This window comes from Antechinus flavipes, chromosome 1 (assembly GCF_016432865.1).
Source record: "Antechinus flavipes isolate AdamAnt ecotype Samford, QLD, Australia chromosome 1, AdamAnt_v2, whole genome shotgun sequence".
In the NCBI taxonomy this organism is placed as follows: domain Eukaryota; kingdom Metazoa; phylum Chordata; class Mammalia; order Dasyuromorphia; family Dasyuridae; genus Antechinus; species Antechinus flavipes.
Window position 1 is genome coordinate 74,262,000 of NC_067398.1, and position 27,792 is coordinate 74,289,791.

General features: G+C 34.7%; 1 protein-coding gene across 1 annotated transcript in view; it reads right to left on the reverse strand.

The window, feature by feature from the left end:
• ABCA13 (ATP binding cassette subfamily A member 13) overlaps positions 1-24,674 on the reverse strand; it is a 551,934-nt gene extending 527,260 nt beyond the window's left edge. Inside the window, exons 1-2 of the mRNA XM_051984384.1 lie at positions 24,603-24,674; positions 1,718-1,811 (exon numbers count right to left, since the gene is read on the reverse strand). Coding sequence (XP_051840344.1) covers positions 1,718-1,811; positions 24,603-24,674 — 166 coding nt within the window. The remainder of the gene's footprint in view (positions 1-1,717; positions 1,812-24,602) is intronic.
• Positions 24,675-27,792: the final 3,118 nt, after the last annotated feature.

Sequence of the window (27,792 nt, forward strand, 5' to 3'; positions counted from 1 at the left end):
GATTTTTAAAGTGCCACCATCCATTTTACAGCTGGGAAAACAAAATATGAAGAAGGGAAACAATTTACTTTTAGTCACACATCTTGTAAGTGTCAGAGATAGAATGTAAACTTAGGTTTTTCCTGATTCCAACTCAAGCATTTTTTCACTATATTACTCAATCACTGTATTGTATTTATCTTCCCCTGATCCCTCTCCCCATCTCCTAATCCTTCCCCTCTACCAGTAAAGAAAAAATGTTTTAAGCATTAGCTGTCATAGTAATGAATTCATCAAATGCCATATTTAACTGTGGGAATAACCTTAGGTCTTTAAAGGCTATAACAAAACAACTGAAAATGAATGCTACAAAATTGTGATGACCAAGAAGTGCCCTAATACTACCTGACATGTTCTTTCTTTGTACAGGTAGAGAATATAGATATGGGACATTGTACACAATTTCAGACTTTCTAATACATTGGTTAGTTTGAATTTTTTTCACTTCTTTTTTTATTATTGTTATGGGGATGGCTCTAAGGTTGAGTAAGAATATATTAGAAAATTTTTGTGATATAAAAATTAGGATATCAAGGTTTTTTAGAGGAAAATTACCTTTTTAGGAACATAAAGAATAACTAGTTAGCATTTGAAATTAGAGGGCAAATATTTATATTTGTGCTAATGTTGAAGGATAAATAAATCTAGATTTTCACTTCTTAATATGAATGATAGAAATTAACATATGATTCATAAAATACCATTTTACTAGGAAACTTTTTTATGTTGATTAAACCCCATTAATTCCTTCAATGAATATTTTTTGGTATGGTTTCTAAATATGCTCAGCTGGACATGATAGAGCTGGATATAATGTTCCAGACCAGAGAATAGTGGAAAATAAGGATATGTAGCCTGAAGAATAGGCTTGGGGAAATATAACAAGTTTTCAAGTATTTGAATGGCTATGATATGAAAGAGTAATTATGCTAGTTTTACTTGGACTCAGGCCTCTCCCCTATCAAGCAATCACAATATATTCCTAAAACACAGGTCTCCTTATGAAGTTTCAGTGGATCCCTATTGCCTCTAAGACAAAATATAGGCTACTTTGGTATTAGCAGAATGCCAACCATTCTTTTAAAACCAATTTAAAATTTTTGTTGAATAACTAGCTAACTACATAGTTTATTTCAGTTTATTGGGAAGAAAGTTTGATTTACTTGCCACAGTAGTGCCCTCTATATACTCTAGTCTAAATTAACTCTATGTTTGATATATACAGACTGATCCCAGTTCCATGTGTGGGTTTCTCTAAATTATAGACCATGTCAAAGGATTAGATTTTTATTATTTTCATTAATATTTTTCATACTTCTACCAAAACTTTAATCCTTCAAGAATAAAAGATTTATTCAGTGTTGATGGTCCCCCTACCAGTTCAGACCAGAAACTTTCTACCAGTCTAATAAATAACCTTTAAGAATTTCAGTGACTAAAAAAATCCATTACCTGTGGCCAACCTGATAAAAAGATTCTCCAGACTTAGCTATACTGATCAGTGTATAATTGACATGGAATTCATTAGCAGTCCTTTCCATTCTAAATCTTTTTAGTTTACTAAGATCTGCTAGTATGGCATAGCTTCTGAAAATCCAGTGTTACCTAAATGCTTCAGTGAGGCCTTAAATGAGGTTCTGCTTTGCTTTTTTAATAAAAGAAGATCAAATATACTCACAGTTATCTCTGTGTCTTGGAGGTTCCTGGAAGCGAATCACCGTCAGAATTAGAAATAATGTGCATGGCCAGAGAAATTCAGAAAGGGATAGGACCTGGAAAAGGATGCAACAATGTTAGAAATTCATGGTGACAATGTTTCTCACAAAGGTGAACTGATATGGTTATCTACTATATAACAACACTCACAAAAACTAGTATTTACATAATGTGTAACCCTCACCTGGAAAGTAGGTGTCGTTGCTATCCTAATTTTATATATGAAGAAACTGAGACAGATAGAAATTAAGTGACTTGCCCAAGATCACATAGTTATTAAATGGCTAAGACTAGATTTGAATTCAGGTCTTCTGGCTCCAGATCTAATACAAGCTCCACTAGTGGAGACCAGCAACTCAAGGAGAAAAAAAAAGGCAAATGTAATGAAATAGCATTATCCATTGTGTTCTTTGCAGAATCCTGAGGTTGAATCAAGGGATTCCAAAAAAGAAAAAATTAGTTATGAGCCAACAAAAACAGCAGATGATCTATGTATTGGTCATGCACATCATAAATGCTCAACTATGTAGAGAATCATTATAACCTAAAAATAACCATGTAACCAAATAATTTTTGATAGGCAAACAGTTGAATATCAGCTTCTTTTGCTAGAGAGTATATAAAATAACAGTATTGATGTATCTTACTATTTGCTAACATTGTTGTTGGGGTATCATATTAATGTTCATTATGAATAATTTGATATAATCCAATAAGTCAATAAATATTTATTAAGTACCTACTATGTGCCAGGCATTGTACTTAGTATTGAATCCAAAGGTGAATGAGATTTTTTTTAAAAATCATAAATATTAATAAACAAGATTGCTCATTATAAATATTCATTAACCTGGCTAAAATACTAAATTTCAAACGTGGAAGAAATACAAATAAAATGACAGTTCTCACCAAATAGCCCTATTTCTGGTGATCACGATTGCAATATGCATTCTTTTAGGGATAGGTCCTAATACTGTCATTTCATTTATTCAAGGAACTCCTGGATGAGGAAACTTCCTTTATTTATTTATTCTCATCATCAACTTCTTTGCAACTTACAGTCTTTATTGTTCAGTGGTTTTTTTTCAGTTGTGTCTGACTCACTATGACTACATTTGGGGGTTTCTTGACAAAGATCCTAGAGTGATTTGCCATTTCCTTCTCTGGATCATTTTACAGATGAGGAAATCGAGACAAACAGGATTAAGGGATTTGCCCAGAATCACACAGCTAAGAGTCTGCAACCACATTTCAACTCAAGATGAGTCTTCTTGATTCCAGGCTATATACACACATATACATACGTGTTACTGAAATCTTGGACAGCATTCTGTACAATACCCAAAGCACTGAAATCTTGGACAGCACTCTGTCCAATACCCAAAGCACTTCTGAGCTTTTTAAAAAGATTTTAAATGTTTTTTTTTAAGTTTTATATTCTGAGAAAACTATAAAGGTATTTATAAACAAAATCCATGTAATCTAAAGACAATATTCTTCCACTATTTAAGCCAATGTGTGATAAATTAAAACCATCTCCCTCCCCCCTTCCAAAAAGAAAAGGTTTTTTTACATAGGTAAATATAACACATATAAGCATAATATAAATTTAGATAAAATAGAATAGAAGCACCTTGAGGTCTAGAACTGTTCTGTTCTTATCTTTGTGTATCTAGTACTTATCACAGCTTCTGACACAAGTAAGATGTTTTAAAAGTGTTCATTGAGCTCAATTTATTGTTGAGTTGAACTCTCGATGGAGGGAAGACCATGTGTGAATATTACTATGTTGTTTAAAATATGATTAAATTTCTGAATACTGAATAGTGAGCAAAATGAATACATTCCTTCCTGAGTTTACCATCTTTCAGATCAATTCATGTAGACTGTCCTTATAATATAGTTCACTAGAATATAGAATTGGATATATCATGGCCTAAATTACTCTTTCAGAAGTATAACAACTACATATAATAAAATTATGATGTAATGGAGCATTTTAGGCAGGCATTAGTCCTGCCTCCCAAAACTACTAAAATGATAAGTGACCATTCTACTTCAAGCAAAAGACTGGAACTAGAGTCCCAGTTTTGTCATTTATTTGCATGTGATGGGCTCCCTTTATCTGCTTTGAGTCACATTTTGTCTCTAAAGTTGGGGGTAATAAGAGCTGCCTAAGTATGAAAGTCCTTTGAAAACTATAAAGCTCTATAAAAATGTAAAGTACTCTTGTAATCCCAACATTATTACTTAACATCTGGAAAGAAATAAGGATTTTTTTTCCTAGTTCATACCAAAGACTTTAGGCAAGTCATTGAATGAGACGGGGTGAGATCTCTCAAGATAGTTGTGAAAATCGAGTAAGGCTTCATCTACTTCAGAGTTGGAGTAGGCCTGAAGATCCTTGAGCATTGACCCATGGGCATATCTAAATTCTCTTCTTGCTATCCTCCCATGACATCATTTCAATCAAATATGGGCAACTATGTACTTATTGGCCAAGTTCAATTTCTTGGGTAGTTCTTGTATTTAGAATGTAAGATCCTCAGCCAAGGAGGATAATGGTCAGTGGTAGGAGAGGTATTTGCTTTAGGGACTAGTTAAAGTATAAAAATTAAAAGTGCAAAACCTGTGTCTCCTCCTTTCGATTGCTGGCTCAGTGGGGAGGGATGACTGCTTCTTGTAAGAACATACAATAAACTTTTGCTTTGCTTTGCTCCTAGAGATCTCTCCAGTTTTTTTATTAAATGGTGACTACTCACCATTCTGAGCCACACATCATGAATCTATTTCATGCAGTATGTACAAGGAAGCTAAATGCCAGAAAAATGCATCAAATAAGTAATTGCTAAAATCCTTTCTTGTCTTTCTCCCATCTCAACCTGCTCCTTCCCCTATCTAAAGTAGTAATAAAGTAGTAAAAGTGAAGAAGCAATAAAATTGCTTGTACAATGAAAATGAGAGAGTATTGTATAGTAAATAAAGAGCTTGACTTGGTGGTAGGAAAAGACCAGTCAAGTGTTATCTCTGAGATAAATATGGACTATTTGAATCTGAGCAAATCATTTACCTTCTCAGGGATGTACTAGACAACTCTGTGGGGCTATAAATTATTGAGAATGAGTAGAGGGAATTTTCTAATCTTGGAGTTCTCTATGACATTGGAAACATAAGTCCAGCCCTATCCCTATATAATAAATATTCTGATAAAACACTAAATACAATTCTACATTTCCATAGTGATGGGGGTATGAAACTGTGTTCCCTTTTGATCTGTAAAATTATCACTCTGAAATTCTGTCCCCTTTGATTTCTGGTCTCCCGGGCTCCATGGAGTCTGTGAGAGAGAGAGTTTCACAGGGTGGGCCATTTCTAAGGCAAATCATCACTATTGACAGCAGGATCTCCATTCAAATTCAGGCTGAAAAAAGCCTTCAATAATTTCAGTTGGTAGAGCCTGGTCTAATGAGCTCAAACTGCACCGCCACCACTACTCCTACACCTCCCCATCTCCCTTCCCTGCCAAGATCTGCTCATAAAATAGGTTTCTCCTCTCTCTTTGCAGAATGTCCAAACTAGTATACTTTGCCTCTTTGACATAGCTACCAGGACCATGCCTGCTGTGAAGACATTCTCTTCTCAGTGCCAGCCTCCATTTCCCTAATAGGACTTTGCCACTGAAGAAGTCAGTCTTTCTAGCAAAGCTGACTTCTCCTCCAACAATAAACTTCCATTTTTGCCACTTAAAACTCTTCACATTCGTGAATTCTTTCGCAAAGGACCTGTGCTGACCAAAAGGGGATTCTCACAACTCTCTGACTGTGGCTAGAACCCCATCAATAGTACTTTAAAATTGACAAAATCCAAATATTTTCTCATTGGATCCTGATAACAACCTCATTTAGAAAGTAGAGTATTATTATCTCCATTTTGCTAATGAAGACCATAAGTCTCAGTAAAGTGCCCAACTATTAAATAGGACTGCTGACACTAGTCCAGTGACACTACTAAAATGCTCTCTGCTATCAATCAACCAATAAATATTTATTAGGCATCTACTATGTACCAAGTACTGTGTTAAATATTGAGAATACAAAAAAGAGACAAAATATAGTTTATGTCTTCAAGTCAAGGAGTTTACAATCTAATGGACTATGATACAAAATGAGTTTTATAGGTCCCAAGTGTGAGAGTACAATCTCTTAAATTCTTCATACTTTCTTTGTACCCTCAGGGCTTGGCAAAGAATCTCCTCTTTCACCTGATCCAAAGAAATCTAAATAAATTATTGAATCTGGGAGGGGAAGACCTTCAGAGTTTGGGGCCAAAGCAGAAATGATTGTGATTCATATTTAATCTAAGTCAATCAGGAACCAAACAATGAACAAATGGGGTTTGGCTTAGGATCTATTAGTGGCCAATTAGAATCAAATTGGTTTTGGTTTAAGGCCTGGTTCTTAAGAAATAAATCTAGCCAAGTAAACCCCAAGATATCTTGAGAGAATTCAGAAGTGGGAAAAGAGCAGGGGAAATGTTTTTAAGAACATCTATAGATAAGGGTATTATACCCCATGTGGACAAAGGAAGGAAGGAAGGGAAGGAGGGAGGAAGGGAGGAAAGAAAGAATGGAAGAAGAAAGGAAGGGAAGAAGGGAGGAAGGGAGGAAGGGAAGAAGAGAGGAAGGGAAAAAGAGAAGAGAGGGAAAAAGGAGGGAGCAAGAAAGGGAGGGAGGGAGGGAAGGAAAGAGGGAAGGAGTCTTCCAGATGACCAATTCCAGTTTGTAGGCCAGCTTTATTCATAAAGGTTGTTGTTTCTCCTTCAATTTCTAAAAAGATGAGAGAGGTGATGCCATGACATACCATTCTTTACCTCACTTGCTTTAATCATTGAATGGGTACAGCCTCAGTCAAACTGAGACCTCTTTAGGACCTTAACTTAAAAAGGCCAACATCTCCCATTGCATCAAGGACAATTTCCAGTTGTACTGATCTATATCCAGTCACTGAATTCAGATAACTCTGCAGGGGAAAGTGAGGCAGGTGACCTTGCACTTGTCTTGGAAAGATTTTGAAGATCACCTGGCAGAATAAGATATCATACTCTCAGATCCTTTCTCAAACTAAACTGCCAAGCATTCCAACTCTTCTGCAGAGAACACAACTCCATTGGGCTGGCCACATTTGAATGCCAAATTTATGCTTGCCAAAAAAAAGATTCTATGGAGACTCACACAGGGCAAGCACCTACAAGGTGGTCAGAAAAACAATGCAAGGACACTCTCAGGGTCTGTCTTAAGAACTTTAGAATTGATTGTATGATATGGGAGACACTGACACTGAATCATCCAGCATGGTCTTCTTTGAGATCAAAGGACAACAACCAGCTCAGCTCTTAGTAGGTGTTTAACAAATGCTTGTTGAGTGACTGACTTCCTTTTCAGAGGAAATAAAAACAAACTCTAATATGACCTGAAGTTCTCTGATGAAATACAGCAAACTTTAAATCTAATACATCCATCTCCTATTTATTCCTATTGAATCTCCTTAGCATAGGTCATGGACATTGGACTATCACCAGAGCCTCCTAACCAATTTTCCTACTTTCTCTCCCAACATCCTCTACTAATCCATTATTCACTCTCCTTTACAGATTAAATGCTCTTACACATGAATTTGGTTCTACAGAATACTTCAGATTCTTCAGACTGGCATTCTAATTTCTTCCACCCTCCAATCTCATTACCTACTATTCCTCTTGGTCAACATGACATTTTACTCTACTAGAAAACTTACTGTTCCCCAAACAAAAATCTATCAATATTCTATTTCTTACATCAGTCTCCTGATACCTCTCGTTTCTCTCTCACCCCACATATCCAATCAATTGTTAACTTATCAAATCAACTTTCAAAGTTTCTCTCTCATTCATTCCTTTCTTTTCATTCAGAAGGCTACCAACATAATACAAGCCTTCATCAGCTAGACTATTTTAGCAACCTCCTAATTGGTCTCTCTGTTTCAAATCTCTCCTTTCTTCAAACCCATACTTCATACAGTTGCCAAAGCAATTTTCTAAAAACAGGAGCCTAACCATGTCCCTCTTCTCCTTAGTAAACTACAGTGATTCGCTTATGTCTAGGATGAAATATAAACTCTACATCTCAGAATCCAAACCAACAAAATTCCACTCAAGCACCATCTTCTACATAGAGACTTTCCTGCCTGCTCCCAATTGCTAATCCCCCCCCTCAAAAAAATAACAAATTACCTTGTATATATTTTGTATCATATGTATATTTTGTATCATATGTGCTAAAGCATATCTCTGCATATTAACTTTCCCAATAGAATATATGTTCCTTAAAGCAGGTTCTGTTTCACTTCTGTTTTTGAATCTCCAGTTAATAGCAAAATGTCCCACATATAATTGGAACTTAATAATTTGATTGACTTGATTGACTGTCTATTAAAATTCTCCTCACTCTTTAAAAACGTGATCAAATGTCACCTCTCCCAGAAATTTGTTCTTTTTCACTCAGTCTTAACACAGCATCTTTTATCATTTATCATTTTATTCCATAGTTAAATGTATGGGGGATATATTCTTTCATTTAAGTAGAACCTAGCTGATAGTAGGAATCATGTTTTATCAAATCATATTTCACCACCACCCCAATTCCCCATTGCCTATACCTAGCATGCCCTCAATAGATGGCTAATATATTTGAAGGTAACAAAACTCCATTCTTATACGGGCAACACAATTAAAAATCATTATCTACACCAAACCTTTTTAAACCGTGAATTGCCACCCATATAGGCTCACTGAATGTGGGAGTGACAAAATTATGATTTATTATCAGTAAATGTTTGATTTGCATGCCTGTTTTATATACCTATATATCCAGGGTCACATAAAATTCCTTGGGTTGTGAGTAGAAAAAGTTTAAGAAACCCTTATCTATACAATGCCATAGGATTGTTTCCATATTTCCTTGCTTCCAGAGCATGTTCTATTTTTAATCAAATACTTTTCCAGAAAGAATGTTAATTTACAGGTGAAAAGAAAATAAACAAAAACCCAGGAATCTGGACATAACCAAACTTCTCTATCAGATTCAAGTGAGAACATGATCATTTTAGTCTCTGATATTTTGAACCTGAGCAGACCTCCTGATGTTTTCACTTTCTTTACTCTTGGAAGAGCACTGGTCATTTTTTCTCTCTTTCAATTCTTTCCCATGTCTCCTCTGAATAGAAATACTTCTAGAGCCAACCAATCAGTTCTACACCTCATCATCTGCCTATATGTGACCTGAAATCATAAAGAGAAAACAGGTGGGAAATAATAGTTCAATCTCTATTATAATTAGAGAAGAAAGGAAATTGCTCCTTTGAAATCATTCATAAGGAAGTATAACCTGTGCCAGAAAATCCAACAATATAAAAAATTCCCTGACAATGTGCTGAAACCCAATATCACACTCTTTGATAGCTCAAAAAATCCTGCCGAGGATTACTTTAAGTCCAAGAGATCAAAAAGGAACAAAAAAAGGTCATAGAATCTGCAGTACAGAAATGTATTTTGTAAGCTATTGTGTTCATTCATTCGTTATTGGTGGCCAAAAGAAAAGATTTGGGGTTGGACAAAGAATTAAAGGAAAACACAGAAATATGAAATAAGATATTTACCTTTTATTAAGATAGCTTGATATTAATAGGAGAGACCATTTAATCTTTTTTGAAGCATTCTGTCAGCACCAAAGCTAAAATTTATAAATAACTATACTGAGATTAAAGACATTTATGTCCCTTGGCTTAGTAAATTGATGTCAAAGTTCTATTCCAAATGGAATTTTTTTCATTTTTTAATAAAACTCATACATCTTTTTGAATTAATGGTTCCTCTGGAATTTTCCAAATGAAGAGAGTACTTCAATGAAGTCAGAAGACTCATTCAAAGTTAAAGGCATGTACAAGCCAATTGCTACACTTTCTGGAAAGGACAGTGAATAGGGAGCAATTCTGGTGGTTTTAAATTTGAGATGGCTTCATATTGGAGAGCTGCATGGAGAGCCTGCTGTGATCCTGTATCGTTGCCCATTACATGTGCATGAATTGATTTCTTTGTCAAAATATTTCTCTGCAGAGGCACATCTTCTCATCAAATTTTTGTATAGAATTTTTTTCTTTATCTCTATGTCTTCTCTTCTGTATCCTTGAAAATTGCATCAGAGTTCCATATCCTATCCAAATTAAAAGGTTTAGGGGGTTTCCCCTGATTACTTAAGTATCCAATATGATGTTTTCCTCTTCTCTAATTCTTTTACTCTTATCCAGAGCCAGGCCCAGCAAAACTGAGTTAGGTGAACTTTGGTTTGGGTAACTCTTCTACTTCTTATCTTTACTCCTCCCTGATCATCATTCCAATATGCTCTAATACCTTTATAACTCTTGCTGTTCATCAGAGAATTCATATAGGAGAGAAGCCCTATAAATAACTTTGGCAATGCCTTCAGTCAGAGCTCCAAACTTACTGTAAATGAGTAAAGTAATATTGGAGCAAAATTTTATGAATCTAATTAATACAGAAATTCCTTCAGCCTAAGTATAGACCTGATTAGATATCAGAAATTTGATACTGTAAATGGAGTCATGCAAATGTAATTATTTTTTCTCTGAAAAAATTTCTTTCCTCATATCTTGTGACAAAGAAAACTAAGAAGCTCATTTATAATAAGATACAATAAGTATATTAAAAGCAGACCTAGATTTGGAGAAAGAATCAGACATAGAGCTAAATCTTGCCCCTGATATCAGCTGTGTGACTATGGATAAGTCTTAGGGCCTCAATTTCTTCATTTGTGAAATGGTAGTGAATGATGTGAAATTACTATTTTAATACTTAATTTATTTATTTATCTACCTAATTAATTAATAACTGATAGGTAGCATCTACCTCAGCAAGGGTTTTTTCAGGGCTCAAAGGAGTGACTAGAGAGAGTGGGTTTACCCCAAAGAAAAGAATCTCAGTGTGATGTCAGGAATCCTGAGAAAGTATCCTCAATATCCCTCAAGTCATAGCTTGTTGGAGTCATAAAGAATAAAAAAGAACTGAGCTTTGTGTGGTAACAAATGAGTTCAAAGTTGCTGAAAATATGTTCCACTTCATTAGTAATGAAAAAAAATTTAGAGTCCAACCTCAAACAGAAGCATATGAATCCTCATGGTTTCTTTTGTTATGGGTAGTTTTTATTTCAACTGAAAACCACAAGGTATAAAGTGCTTTGGTGCCAAATCAATGAAGGAATTAGGGAACAAGAGACTTTTCCGAGGGAGGAACTTGTCACAAGATCTCGTTGGTGAAAAGAAGAAAACATTGGAATAAGTTTAGTATATCATGGAAGTTAAAGCGAAACATACAATTAGTCTGTTACCTTTGTCCTTTGATACATACACTTTTGGGGAAACTGAAATTCAATTGTGTTTCCTTGGGACAACAAGAGACCACAAGGAAGCAAGATTTCAGGAAGCAGAACTTTCCCAGAGGTATTAGGAGGCCTTTGCTGTTCAATACTATATCCAAAAAGAATGGAATTACTTGCACAAAGGACTTGAACAATCAATGAAAAATCAAGCTGAAATGAGTTGAAGATCACAATTACAGTGGGCATTGAACTGCTTAGGGATATGGAAGGCTTCATGCTGGGCCTTCTAAAATGAATGGCTAGCCCTTCTCTTCAAAGTTCAAGATTCTGGTTGGATCTTACAAAACAATCCACTTCTTGCTATCATTTGCTAGTTGTTTCTAAGAACAAGATATAGTCTCTTATTTTCTTGCCCCTTCTGTGAGTAGGGAGTGGGAAAGAGTAGGAAAGAGAATAGGGAAGGGAAGGGATGTGAGTATGTGGTTGTAGCTTCTCTTCTGAGGATAATAGAGGCCCATTGTTTTTCTTTCTACCCAAGTGATGTACATAATCAGTATACTATCCATGAAAGTATGGTGGCTTCTATGCCATGGGTATTATATAAATCCCCTTGTGTATAAATTAGAAATATGAGATTCTTCTATTTCCTTCCTTTTATAATGTTTTTATGTATTAACCAGATTCTAATATCAAACAATAGTTTAAAGAATTAAACAACACACTTCCATTCTGGGAGAATATACATAAAATCTCACAGCAGATTCCATTCAATAATGCTCCTTTTTAATGCCATTTAGATGTCATATAGGCTATACCAGATTGGGCTGTTAGCTCTTTAGAGGAAAATGAAAAATAGAATTCATTTTACTTAGTGCATTAAGGTTTATGAGGTAGTTTGCTCACAATTATTGTGTAAGAAAAGTGTTTTTATCCCATTTTACATATGAAAAGTAAGACTCTGAGAAGTTATATGCCATGTTTAAAAAAAACTTCATAAATCAATCAAAAAAGATCTAAAGTTAGCATCATTCATATGGCTAATCTCTATGAAGCTGGAGGAGACACTCACATGTGAGGGAGACAAATGGCTGCATTAGAATCTCAGAGCACTGTGCTGTAGCTACAGTGTATATAATCAGTAATAATAATAATAATAATATCAAACAACTATATAGCACTTTAATATTTGCAAAGCACTTTACAAATATTATATTATTTAATCACAACAATCCCTGGAAACAATTTCTATTATTACCTCACTTTACAGATCAGGAACGAGGCAAATTGACATCAAATCACTTGCTCAGGATCACAGTATCAGTAAGCTACTAAGATTGGATTTGAATTCAAATATTTCTGATTCCCTATCCAGTGCTCTATCCACTATACAACTTAACTAACTTCTTTGGAGAAGGAAAGGAAAAGAAAAGGGAGAGTTAGGTAGAAATAAAGAGAAGAAGAGGAGATGAGGGAGGAGAGAAGGACAGAGAAAAAGAAAAGGAAAGAGAAAGAATGGGACAGAGAGAGAAAAGAGGAAAAGAAAGAGAAGGAAGAGAAAAAGAGAGGAAGAAGGCAAGAGAGGAAGATGGGAGAAATGACCATTTCAAAGCATCATGTGTACATTATTTCATTTGATTCTCATATCCAACCCTATATGAGAATTAATATATCTATTATTAATCCACTTTTACAAGTGAAAAAAAATGGAAGCTCAAATGGAAGAAGAATTGACCACCATTTTATGTCAAGTAAGTATCAGGGCAGGGATCTGACCCATGTCTATGATTCCAAGCATTAAGCCTTTTCTTTTGGATCATAATTCTTAAAGCAAGGAATCATTCTTTTATATTGAAATGGCATCCCAATGAAAATTTTTTCCATAATACCCCAAAATACCTTTTGGGGCATTAGATAGGTTATTTAAGAGATGCTCTTCTGAAATAAGAAATGGAAAGGAAACCTTTATCTTGATATATTTTTTCACGAGGATCTAGTGCCTGATGAACAGACATTTCTTTACTCCTTGTTATCAGTCCATTTGCTTCCATAAGGGGCAGGGAGTTGAGAAAGAAGCCAAAGAACTGGCTCTATATGCCCTAGAAAAAAAAAAAAAGAAGTCCCTTTATAAGTCAATGCTACTTTGGATGGGAAGTTGAAGTAGATGTGGAATTTTAAAGATGTGCATAATGACAAGAATACTTGGCCAGGAAACAGATAAATTAGAGTTCATAGCAAGCATCATACATTTACTAGCTATGGGATCTTGGGCTCAGTTTCCTTAATTAAAAATGAGGATCATAACACCTACTTCAAAGAGTTGTTGTGAAGAGGAAATGACTAGGAAATGCCTAGAACTTAATAAGTTCTCAAAAAATGTTTTTTTTTTCTTTTTCTGACTTTTATGTTCTATATAAAAAACCCTAAATCAAGTATTCTCAAAGTCTTTGGTCTCAGAATCCCTTTATACTCTTAAAAATTATTGCAGACCCCTAAAGAACTTTTCTTTGTGTGGGTTACATTTGTTGATATTGACCATATTAGAAATTAAAATATCTTAGTAATATTATGAAAAATAGTTTTAACCTCATGGTCCCTTAAAAGTTCTTCAGGAAACTGCAATGGCTCTTGAACCACACTTTGAGAATTATTGACCCATCTAATTTACTTCCTCAAACTAAAATTCAGTTTCTTCGTATGTAAAAGGAGAAGTTGGGACCGAATTATGTCTAATGATCCTTCCATCTTTAAGTTCTACAATCCACAGTTGATGCCCTATGGAAATTGATAATATTATAGCAGCAAAATCCAGGCAACTTTGGAGTCTTTAAAAGAATTTAAGAATATATTTAAACCAAGATGACCAACTGGAATTCTTCACTAAAGATATACCACAGGAAGGGATGCATTCTTACTAGGTCATTCAAAGAGATACTATGAATCGCAGCCAACATAAACAAAACCTAAAAATCTAAGGAGGTTTTGTGGGGAAAGAATGTTCAGGGAAGGGAAGATGAATTTAGATCACAATTCTATTAGGGACAAAGTATTCATCATTTAACAATGGATCATATTATATCAAGGTATTCTCTAAACAAATAACTACTTTTAAAGGTGTTAACAGGAATAGGCTGATGACATGAAATCTCACAACATAAGAAATTTAAGATCTTAGAGAAACTATAAAGTGCACAACTAAAAATTATACACAATCATAAATTTCCTTTAATGTCATATTTTCATTGGCCAACCCACAAACCCACTCATTGATTTTAATATTGAAGTTAAGCCAAATGTATTCAAGTTGGACAGTACTATTAAGCCATGTACACCCCCCTATTTTTATTTTTAGTTAGAATTTTGTGTTAAAGAGAAGTCATAAAAAATTATGTAAATATGATTTCTTGACAGTATTCCAATTGTCAGTAATCACCAACGTTGGCATGATCAAGCAAAGGATGCATTAAGGCCAGGGGGAAAAAAGAACCCCTAAATGTGAACAGAAAAATGGTCTCTAATTTTCTGGTGGAGCAAGTATCCTGCACCCATTGCAACACCCTGGTCAAAATAGAACTCTATTTCTTCAGTCATGGGGCAACTTAATTGGGGAATTAAGGGTGGAGTGGGTTGAGAGAAGAAAGAAGAGATGTCTAATATGAGAACCTGAAAATAAAAGAGTTTAACAAATGACAAGGAAAGCATCTAGTGGCTTTTAAAATCTATATCTGTAAAGCATGAACTCTAACATATATTGTGACTGAAGGCAGAAATTGAAAACTGAGTTGTGCTCATAACTAACTGTCCCCAGATACTTCCCTACCCAAACTGCCTTGTCTACCTAATAACTGGGGACATGAAGATCATTTTTTTTAATGTAAGCTCCTGAGGGCAAGACATCTCACTTTTATATTTATATCCTGACTGCCTAGAACAATTCCTCAACACAGTAGGTGCTAAAAATGTTGGTTGATTGAATTTTTCTTTTTTCCAGTGGATAATTAGAACTAGAACTAGAAAAACCAGGTATGGAGAAACCTATTAAGGCCTGTTTGGGTAGAGTGAGACTCTAAACCACCCTAAAGTTGTAATTAGATTGAAGCATTTAAGAGGCAGCATGCTGTATTAGCTGGAGTATTAGATTTAGAATTAGGAAGATGGGTTCAAATCCTACTTCAAACACTTAATGCACATTTATTCCCTCTGCATGCCTGTGGACCATTTTGGGTTTTCATCACTACTCACTTTGATTAGCCTTCTGCTATTCAAGCCATCTTTAACACAGAGAGCAATTTTGACCATATCACTCACAGGTTCAATAAACCCTAGTGGCTCATTATCACATGCAAAATCTTCTGTTTTTCATTTAAAAGTCTTCACAACATGACTCCAACATAATTTTCCAATCTTGTTACACACTACTCCCCTTCCTGCATTTCTCAGGCCAATAGAACTGACCTTCCTGCTAGTCTTCATATATGATATTCCATCTCCTATCTCCATCCTTTGCACAGTAGCTTCCTAAGTCTGAGAAAGACTCTTCACTTTTTCCCTTTAGAATCCCTAGTTTCCTTCAAATTCAACTAAAATATCACTCTACATGATGTTTTTCCTGATCCTCCCCACTTCAGGCTCTTGCCCCTCACTATCAGAATTTTCATATGTGTTTGTATGTATGTGTGAATTGTATGTATATACTCACACATATGTACATTTCATATGTTTATTTTTTATTTGTTGTCTCCTTCTATAAGATCCTAATTCCCTAAAGACAGGAAGTCTTTCATTTAGAATTTTGTTTCTCAAATTCCCAGCAAAATGCTTGGTTTATAGTACGCACTTAAATTCGTGTGAATTGATAGATCAGATTCTAGTTGTGTGATTGAATGAGTCTTAGATTCTTCATCTGCAAAATGAAGCTTAAATTAATAGCAACTATTTCACAGGATTATAGAATCAAATATGATAAGATATGCAAAGTGTTTCATAATTGTGAGCTGTTGTTCCCCACTAACAAAGAGAATGTATCTCTGCAAAGAAAAAGGAATACAGAGAGTGGAAAATCTCAAGCCAGAATCAGCCAAAAGCATAGTGGAGTTTAGGATTGACAAAATAAATGTACACACCTGTCTGAGTTCCTAAAAAACAGCTCTCAGCCTCCAATATTCTCATAAAATAATGTGGCCAGAGGTCACACTTGCTTCGTGTTTCTGGAGTTACTTCTATAGCAAGAGCTTTGAAAGGTTGTGTAATTGAAAAACCTAAACCTTCCTGGACTCAACATGAATAACTATACAATAGTGACCCAAGGGCACCCCTATAAACAAACTTGTGCTAAAAGTAAGCAATAAAAACCTGCTGGGAAAAGAAGAGACAATTTTGAACACAGATGCAGCAATGGATGAATTTAGACACCCTAACCTTTTGACAATCTTGAAATATTCCCCCCACGCAGCTATGGAGAAACCAGAACACTATTAAACTATTGGTGGAATTGGAAATTGGTGTAATCTTTTGGAAAGCAATACGGCATTCTATAATGAAAGCTATGAAGTGGCTCATGTCCTTTGACGTAAAAATACTACTATTAGAACTATAAGAATGTTATGAAAACAGGAGGGACCATATTGTGGTAAAAATGTTATGACAGCATTCCCTGCACAAGCAGAATACTAGAAATAACCCATATGTCCAAGAAATTGTTTCTGAAAATAATAGATGTTAGATGTAGTGAGGTATAATCATTAGGGCTATGATCATGGAGTCAGGAAGACCACTTCTGAAATCAAATTCCTGCTAATGATGACAACAATAACAATAATCAGTAGCAATTATATAGTACTTTAAGTTTTGCTAAGCACTTTAAAATATTATCTTGTTTGATCCTCACAACAATCCTGGGAAATATTATTATTATCTTCATTTTACAGATGAGGAAACTGAGGCAGACAGAAGCTTTGTCAGGGTCACACAGCTAGCTAGTGTCTGAGGAGGTAGATGGGGGAATCAACAGAGTGGTAAACCTGGAATAATAAGTATTTATCGTTGTTATTATTGACTATAACTACCCATAGCAAAAACAAATCTGCTAAAAAGAGGGGAAAAAAGGGAAGGAGATATGGATGCAAATAAGGGATTATTATTTTGTCAAAGTGTAGACAATTTGAATGCTAAGATTTTGTTTATAATCACTTATAAGTCCAAGCTCATGATTTTCCACTAACGAGGTGAACTTTCAGGGCTGAATATTCTTCCCATATGAAGATGAGCAATTTCCCTACATCTGGTAATCCTAAATAGTTGCCTGGGCAGTGTAAAGTTAAGTCATTGTCCAGAATTATGCAGCCTCTCTATTACATAGAACTTGAACCCAGCTGTTCCTGACACCTTTTTGTATTTTATTTGAAGTTTGGAACAAAATTTTCTTTTTTAAAGAAATCCCCCATTATACAATACTGCCAGCAAAGCATGGGAGGAAGCCAGCTTTCCCTTTGCTCCTTTTTTCTGCACCTTTGTCAACCTATTGAAAGGAAATCTGGAAGTTTGGTGCTTTATTTTTGGAGGCGATCGGGGTTGAGTGGCTTGTCCTGGAACATATAGCTAAAAATAAGTTTCTGAAGTCAAATTTGAACTCAGGTCCTGACTTTCCACCCTATTACCTCACTGCCCCAGTACTTTATTTTTGAAACTATTTGTCTTTTTTAAAACATCTATATTGTTAGCTATTTTTAATGTATTCAATTCACTAGAGAAAGAAATGGCAAACCACTCCAATATCTGCCAAGAAAACTCCATGGGGTCATGAAGAATTGGACACAGCTAAACAAATGAACAATGTAGAAAACAGAGTAATTGAACATTGTAAAAAGGATTGTTGGGGACTAGAGAGGGAAGAGAGAAAGATTGGTAGAGTATATCTAGAAATAATTCCTTTAAATGAAGACTTTAAAATCAGAGTTTAGAAAACATGAGATATTTGATCAAAAGGCTGAAAGAAAAAGACCCTAAAGAAAAAGAAAGGGAGGGAGTGGAAGGGGGAGAGAGAGAGAGAAACTGAGGGGGGGAGAGAGAGAAAAAGAGGGAGGGAGAGAGAGCAAGGGAGAAAGGGAGGGAGAGAGAAAAAAAAGGAGGGAGGGAGGGAGGGAGAAAAGAAGGGAGGGAGGAAGGGAAAAAGAAAAGGAAAGAGGGAGGGAAGGAGAGAGAGAGAGAGAGAGAGAGAGAGAGAGAGAGAGAGAGAGAGAGAGAGAGAGAGAGAGAGAGATTAGAACAATCAAATCTAAATGGAAAACGAAGACAGGGATTTTTCTGATACTATTATGTAAATCGTTGAAAAATAATTGACCAGTAAGATCCAGTGCTTTCTATATGCACAAATCTATTCTGGTATCTTGAAAGAGCATAGTAATAGTAAATCGCATTTTAGGTTTATGGAAGACTTTCCTCACACAACCCTGTAAGGTTCATACTTCAAAAATTATCATCTTCATTTTGCAAAAGAGCAAAGTAAGAAGTAAGAGGCAGCAAGATGCTATGTTAAGAGTCCTGAATCTGTTTTCATGTATAATCTATATCAGATTGCTTGCTGATCAGGGAGGAAGAAAGGGAGGGAGGAAAAAAAATCTTATAAAAGTGAATCTTATAAAAATGAATGTAGAAAACTATTTTTGCACGTAATCAGAAAAATAAAATGCCATTTAAAAAAGAAGGAAGGAGGGAATGATCTCTCTGGACTCCAGCTTCCTAAACTATAATAAAGGGCATTAGATAAGATCTTCTAAGTCACTTGCAGTTTTTGATCTTAAGTGATTTGTCCACAAATTATAACTACTATACTTCAGAGCTAAGTTTCAACCCCTATCCTTTAACTACAAAGCTAATACTTTTCTCTTATGGCATACTACTTTGAACCACAATATTAAAAATAAGACTTTTCTAAAACTACAATATAAACTGAGTTATCTTTGTATGCCCTTTTCCAAGCTACTCTAAAATTTTCTCCTATAGCTCAAGAAAAAGTTTACATTTGGAAAACAAAACAAAACAAAATATTGTTGCCTTATTTTCCAAAACTTGAAGCTTATTTGCCTAGCTGGAAAAAAGGAAAAAAATCAATGAAGAGTTCAAAACACAGATGACAAGCCTGGCACAGAGGCATGGTATAGTTCAAATAACCAAATATAAACTGTAGCTATTTCTGGAATATGATCATGTTTACTTCCTTAATGATAATCACTTCTCCTCACCTCTAATCCTTGAAAAAATAAAGGATCTGATCTGAAAAATTAATATTCTAGACCTGATTAAGACCAATAAGTTGAAAATATTTGCTGAAAAGGAAATGATGAAAATCTTGGGGAGCAGTGACCACTCCATATTAGAATTAGAGACAAAGAAGGTGTGGAAAGCCAGGCATAGTCTAGCATACTCCCTTACTTTGGGAAGAATAGATTTTAACAGATTCAGAAAAATATAGAATCTCAGTAGGAATTCTAATGAGGAAGTCAATCCACAAGAGATGGGAATGAATAAAAAATGTACTCAACACACCAATTTTTTTTTCAATAAAGACAAAAGGGAGTGTTGTTTAAAGACTATGAATGATGACCTCATTACCCCCCATAGGATTAATTATTATATCTATGCATATGGCTCACAGATCTATGTATTCACCCCCCATCTGTTCCCATCAGTTCTCAATTTGATATTTTCAGGAGATATCACAAACTCAATGTGTCCAAAATAGAACTCACAATCTTTTCCCTGGAAACCCAAATTTCCTTATCAGTTCCAAGGCAACATCATTCTTCAAGCTTCCCAAGTTGTTATGATCAACTCCTCATTCTCTCTCACCCAGTATACCCAAGTAATTGCTAAAATATGACCATTTCCACTTCTACATTATCTCTCATGTCTGACTTCTCTCAGTTCCTATACCACCACCTTCTTTTTATCTCCCTACACTTTTCACCTGGACTATTTAAATAATCTCTTAATAAAGCTCCTGTCCCCCTCTCTCCTCACTCTAATCCATTTTCCATATAAATGATAAATGTATTTCCCTTGAGCACAGATCTGACTGCTTCTCCCCTTCTCAATAAACTTCAGATTCCCTTTTGCTTATAGAATAAAATATAAACTCCTCCTTGGGACTTTTAAAGTCCTTCACAACCTTATTCAACTTCACCCAAGCTCACTCTAAGGCTCTTTCTATCTTTATTGTATATTACTTTTATTTCAACACAGTATAATCTAACAAAATTAGTCAATTATTTGTTCCTTGCTCCATTTCCCTTCTTTGGGAAATGCCTTTGCACTAGGTTTCCCCCATGCCTGAAATACATTCATCACTTGTCACCTTCTCTACCTCATACAATCTTTTACTTTTTGTTGAGTCATAGTTCAAGAATCACTTTTAATATGTGACATCTGCTGAACCTCTGTCCCCACTTATCATTTGCTCTTTAATTACCTCACACATAACTTTCTTGCATTTATCTTGAATATGCTAATCTATGTACATGCTGTTTCACTCAAAGAATGGAAATTCATTAAAAACAAAGCTTATTTCTTTTTGTTGTTGTTGTATTTCTATTACCTAATTCAATGCCTGGCACATAGTAAAGCACTTAATATGTGGTTATCTATCGATCAATGCACAGGGAAATTATCAAACAATGAAAATTTCTCAAAGAAATGTATAAAACACAGAAGCAAGAATAAGTAATGGAGAATAAATTCAAAAGAATGGCTGATCCTGTAAGTGGAGTGTCAATAGCACTACAATTCAGAATAAGCTAAGTCTAGAGGATTCTAAGAATAATATATTTTTTCAAAGTAGTTTTAACTATATGAGAGAAAAGAATAGGATCAAAGAAAGGATAGAACAACTGTCCTAGTTGTTTGTGATGATAAGGAGAAAAAGAGAGCTCCATAATTTTATTTCATGTCTTTTTCTGCCAAGGAAAAATAATCTTTGGATTGCATAGAAAAGTCCAAAAATGATTAATACGAAGTTGACACTGAAGATAAAGCTAGGAAATTGTCAGGGAGGACCTCGCAACTCCTGAAGAGTTCAGCTCACCAGGCCCAGAGAAAAACTTATTCAGTTACTGAAAAATATGGTAAATGTGACTGCTTAGCCACTGAGATGGGAAGCATAAAAGTAAAAAAGAACAAAGGCCCTAATTTTCAAAGGAGAGGAGAAAATGGAGTCAACTATAGATCAGTTTGATTCCCAGATTTCGATACCTGTGCACTTTGGATTAACATAACTTCAAGGTGGTACATAAATTACTTCAATTCACTGGGTCTTTGTTTATGAGATTTTGAAAACACATACAGTTCATGTCCTGGAATAGATTCTACAAAAATCTAATTATAACACAATTAACTATGAAGTAGAATTCAAGATAAGGTGAGATTCTTTTGAATCTTATCCAAGTGAATTTGGTCAGGAAAATACCAAAAACTTCTTGTATGCAGTTCTACAACCAGTACAAAGAGGATGTTATAAAGTCCTTATTTTGAAAGTGTTTTCAAAAGATTTTACCAGTGATGATGAATCTCAATAGAGAACAGGGACACGATAAATGAAAAAAAAAAAAAAAAAAGACTGGATTTAGAGTGAATATAAAATTAGTGTGAAGAGTATTAGATAGGAAAGAAAGGATTTGAATTCAAATCTCTGCTCTTCTACTCCCTATCTAAGCAATTTAAAAAGGCACTGTTTTCCCATTTTATGAAGACTATTTCAGTCTCCATAAAATGAAATAAGGGAACTAATTAAGCTCTAAATCCTCTTTCAGCCCTAAGTCTATGATCTTATTTATTTCATCATTATACACTAATGCATTAAATTTGTGGCCTATGAAGGTAGGGTATTCTTCCTCACTCTCAGTTTCATTCCTGACTTCTCTACTTATGTTTACCCAAAGGGCTGGCATACAAGTCAGATTTGTTTTAAAAGAATAATACTTAAAATTACAAAAGAATTAAAATACTGCATCTATGAAGATTTGAAATGTCCTTTTAAGATTGCCACATACATCATATAGTAATAGGAACAAGTAATTTAACAATCATTTATTAAGCATGTGCTACGTATACAATCCTAAATGAGGCACATATCGTGGATTTGAGACACAATCCCTGGAAACATTGTATATGCAGTTTAATTAGGGAAAGAATACATATGAAATAAGGTAATCGTTAGGCATAATTTGAATCTAAAATCCTATTTAAAATTAGCAATATATACCTATGATTGGTCCTAGAATTCCCTTGATCCCCCAGCTAACATCCCCAGTCCTCGCACTTAAAGAATGACTCCTCTACCTCTGTCATGGCAGCCATGTTGAAAAAATTTGAACATTTTAGTGATCCTATGAATTCAAAAGTGGAAGAATAGAAGAAGATATGAGAAAGCAAGGATTTTTAGAGGAGATAGTAAATTCAAGAATCAAATGAGATCTGGTGTTCCTTTAAGATGCCACAAAATATCTTTCCTATCTTCTAACTTACTATATTTCAAACAGTTATGCTAATAGAAATGTCATCAATTAGATTCATTTTGAGTTTATCATCTTTTAGGAAAAATATCTCTAAGGAGACTGATGTCAATCAATAAGCACTAATTTATTCCTTAATTCTAAACATAAATGATTCCAAAGTGATTCCAAATTACTTCTATCAGATGGCTTTACTCCTAACACCAAAGTGAAAATCTTCATCGAGGTAATGAAACCCTCTTTTGGAAGAGATGGGTAGGTAACTACGGACTATGGAACATTTTAGCAGATAGAACAGATATGAATGAGATCCCACAATGTGGGACATGGAGGAAACTGAAAAAAAAAAAAAGATCTGGGAAGATGCCAGAGACAATTTTTGTCCTTTTCTATATTGTACATGGACAATCCTGCACCAAAGTGAATCTCATCCTTCTCTTCCTCTGATTTCATCCTCCACCTTCTCTCCTCTCCTTAACTACATGATCCTCTTTCTTCAAGGCTTCAAAATTCAGCTTAGTGCTCTTAGTAAAATAATTTTAGGATCTTATGGGATAGAGCAGATTTGGTTAGCTGCCCTAGTAACCTTACTGTTATTCATAATGTTTTATGGGAAAATATATTTCAAGTTTCAAATATCTTACTTAAAAACTTTCAAAAGAGATACCTTTTTAGGAACAAACACAACTGGAGCATATAACAAAGGATGATAGTACACTTCACTTTCTGCCAGTAGGAGAAGATTATTTAAGTCTCACGTTGCTCATTAATTTCTTGGGCCATTTGAGCATTATATTTAAGATATTCAAATGTAGCAGACTAAGATTTATGCCAACTATTTGAAATTAATTTATATTCCCAAGGGAAAGCTATTTTGATCCCACTCCCCTTCCCAGCCAGTATGTGTATGTGTGTGTGTGTGTGTGTGTGTGTGTGTGTGTGTTAAACTTTAAAACTCAGGGATGGTTGAGGAAAGTAGGAAAACATTTTTTTAATTACCATAGTTTCTCTGCATATTGAAGATATTCTGGTCTGATAAAGTCTATAAAGTTTCAAGCCAATGAATTTTGAATGAGTATGCATACAAACATTGAGCCTAAGCAAAATACTGTTTTTGGAAGCAAAATTGTACCTAAATTTTACTTTCAGAGATAAAAAACATATCAACAATGTAGCAAATTAGTTTTATCTATACATATTAATCCTTAAAAAGGTAAAAAGTTTTCTTTTAATATTTTGAATCCTTTTAGAAAGAAATTAATTATCTCCAAAGAATTTTAAATGGAATTATTTAGGTAGTTAGTTTTTTCCTGTATAAATCTTAATTAAATTCCTTGTATAATGAAATAAATAATCATTTAAGTCTTATTCATAAACAAATAAATTACCAACTTTCTTTGCCCATTATATATTAGTTATTTTGTGTCATTTATCTTTCAATACCTCATTGGCTGTATTCATTCTTTAAAGACAATGATGAGCAATCCAGTATCTACTCCAAGAATCCACAGCATCAGTTCTACAGAATGGCCTAAATATCTAAGGTTATTAGATCTTTCTAGTGATTTTTAATTATTAAATATTTTCTACAAGCCTCTGGTCTTAGCAGCGTGCTAATTACAAGAACTAAAGTATTCCAAATCTGAATAATCAACTTATTGGGACTTCCATGGACAAAAGCATGAAAAATATAAAATACATGTGTTTGGTCAATCAACAAACATTTATTAGGCACTTACTAGAAAATATGTCAGACACTATGCTAATAACTGGAGGTACTAAGTAAGGGAAAAAACAGTCTTGTCCTCTGTCATATAAAAACTCTAAATCTTCTGAAGGAAAAAGCTGGGCAGGGGGAAAAAAGACATTAATAGAGAGTACACAGAAGATTTTGCAAAACAGCTACAAAAACAACTCACCGGTTGCCTCAGACGACAGAGCCAATTCTTCCAGAACAGAGCCTGAAACTGGTGAAGAGACTGACCCCCCATGTCAGCCAGTTTCTCCCTCCCACTTGGAAAGTGGCATTTAAAGTGCTCTTTCTTTTGTCCCAGTGAATGAAGGGAAGGGATGCCTACTATTAGTCAATTTTAACAAAAGATAGTGATGCAAGATAGAGAAGGAAATGGCAAACGACTCCAGAAAACCCCAAATGGGGTCATAAGGAGGAGGACACAACTGAAATGACTGAGCTGCAACAAAGTGATGCAAGAAATATTTCTGACGACAGGGAAAAGCTGGGATTAAGTTTCCCCTTCTGGTGCTGCCTTCACTGAGAAATCTTGTTTTCACTTACTGTTCATTCGTTAAGATGAACAAGGAGAGGATGGGTTACATGATGCTGCCTTCGGGGTATTTCCATTCCACAGCACATATACAGAACTTGCCTAGACTTTTTAGGAACAAACACAACTGGAGCATATAACAAAGGATGATAGTACACAGTATTTACTTTTTCTCCTTTTCTTTCTCTTTTTCTTTTCCTTTTTTTCTCACAAGGAAATAGAATTTTTGCTTCTTCTTCCAGAAATATTACTTGTTATATTAATTTACCATTTTTCCATCCGTATAGAGGACATTTGCAAGAATGAGAAAATATTTAAAAGGCAGAAGACATGGATTCAAGTTCTAGCTCTAGCATCTATATAACCTGGGAAATTACTTTTATTCTCTGGCCCTCAATTTTCTCATATGTAAAATGAAGGGATTAGACTAGTTTAATTCCAAGGTCTAATTTGACTCTGCAGTTATATTTCTTACAAGAGTAATCATCAAGCCGCTAGATGATACAGTAGATAATTCATTCTCCTTGGAGTCAGAGGACCTGAGTTCAAATGAGGCCTTAAACACTTAACATTTATTAGATGTGTGTTCCTAGACAAGTCACTTAACCCTACTTGTCTTTCAAAAAAGAGTAATTCTCAATTATAGGAAAAGTTCCTGGATAGCCCATATCATAATAAGAAATCTCATAAATATATGTCACTTTAAGAGTTGCAAGCCATTCTCTTCACAACACTGCCAAGTGGTCAATGAAAGTATTAACACTTCCTTTTTTTAAGATGAGGAAAATTACACTCAGATTGATAAAATGACTTGCTCATGTTCATCCAGCTTGGAAGTGTATGCATTCCTGTTCACAAATTATATCAATACTACTTCAAACTTAGTATCTTCTCCATTTGTATTTCCATACATCTAGAGAAGATGAAGAATGGCTATTTTCAAACCATGAATTGCATCTAGAGTGCTTCAATATAAACATGTGAGCTTCCCCTAAGTCCAATATGTTATTCAAATCCATAGTTTGCCATCTACCAAATATTTTTCTTTTACCACAAAATCACTAATTCAAGGCAAAGACATTTCAGGAAGCAGTAAATAATTAGAAAAAATAAGACCATCATCTCCTTCTTGTATGTATCTTATATGTGACTATTTTGTTTATATTTTGACATCTAGAAAGGATCAGAAGAGATAAGGGTGAAGCTAGGGATTTCTACAAGGAAAATGATGGACAGAATGTATTCCAGGTATTCAAACAATACAAAGAAACAAAGATGAAAATGGGAAGAATAGCAAGTAGACCAGCATGTCTGTGTCACAGAGGAATGTATAATAAAATTAAACTAATTTAATTCCAAGGTCTAATTTGACTCTGCAATTATATTTCTTACAAGAGTAATCATCAAGCAGCTAGATGTACAGTAGATAATTCATTCTCCCTGGAGTCAGAGGACCTGAGTTCAAATGAAGCCTTAAACACTTAACATTTATTAGCTGTGTGTTCCTAGACAAGTCACTTAACAAGTAACTTAAAATAGTAAGTAAGAAGGCATCAGGTTGGAAAGAGTTGTAAATGCTAAACAAAGGGGTTTATAGTTGATCCTAAAGACAATAGAGAACCACTGGAGCTTTTTAAGGATGGGGGTGGTGATGCAAAGGGATGACATTGTAATAACGATGCTTTCAGAAAAATTTCTTTAACAGTTGTGTGTGAATGAGGAGAGATGAGGCAGGGTGACCAAAATAGGAGGCAATTCTAGTAGCCTAGACATAAGAACCTGAACTAGGATGGTATCTTCCTAAATGGAGAGAAAAGGACTTAAGTAAAAGATGTTGGAGAGATAGAATTGTTAAAATGGAGTATAACTAGCATTTATAAAACTTTAGAATTCTCAAAGTGCTTTATATGTTATAGTTTAAAATTCTCCCAACAATAAGTTTAAGTAGATACTATCACCATTTTACAAATTAGGAAATTAAGACTGAGAAAAATTAAGCAATGTTCCTATCATAATAAAACTAGTTGGGAGACAGAAGCAGGATTCGAACGCAGGTTTCCCAATTCTATATATTTCTCTACCTAGCTTCCTTCTGATAAATCAACCCAAAACGGATTTCCTTAGCTTAAACATAAACTTCCCAAAATTCACTTTTCAAATTCATGATAATAAGCTTTCAGATCTGAACTCTTCTTTACTGGCATAACCATTGCTTAATCTACCCAGATGTGAAGAGATATGTGAGTATTACTAAACACCTCTGTATTTATTACAAGTCCTTTAAAAATCTTCAAAGTACATCCAGCCTCTTAGAAGATGGTGTGATTTCTGAAGTAATAGAAAGAGTTTAATTATCCCCAAAATCTCTGCTCTCATCTACTGATTGATCCCTCATATTTTAGAATTAGAGCTCTATCACTTTACCAATGGAATAAGGGGAATATGGTACAAAGGAGTATTGGATTCAGCATCAGTTCAAATCCCACATCTGACACTAACTATAACCCTACAAAACTCTTAGAACTTTAGTTTTCTCATCCACAAAACTGAGATGAAGCTCTTCATAATGTTTATCTCACAGAGTGGCTATAGGAAAAGTGTTAGATAACTGTTATAACTCATCTTGGTCCCAGAGAAATAAATCCTCTCACCTCAGAAGAACATCAAGATGGCTGTGCAAAGTTCAAACACATTATGTCTTTGTTATTTTTTCTTTACTGTCTAAACTTCAGTATACCACTAGCAGTATAGTATATATAAGGTGCCCAAGTTAGAAGCAAAAATACTGGAGTTCAAATCCTGCATCAGATACTTACTCTGATTT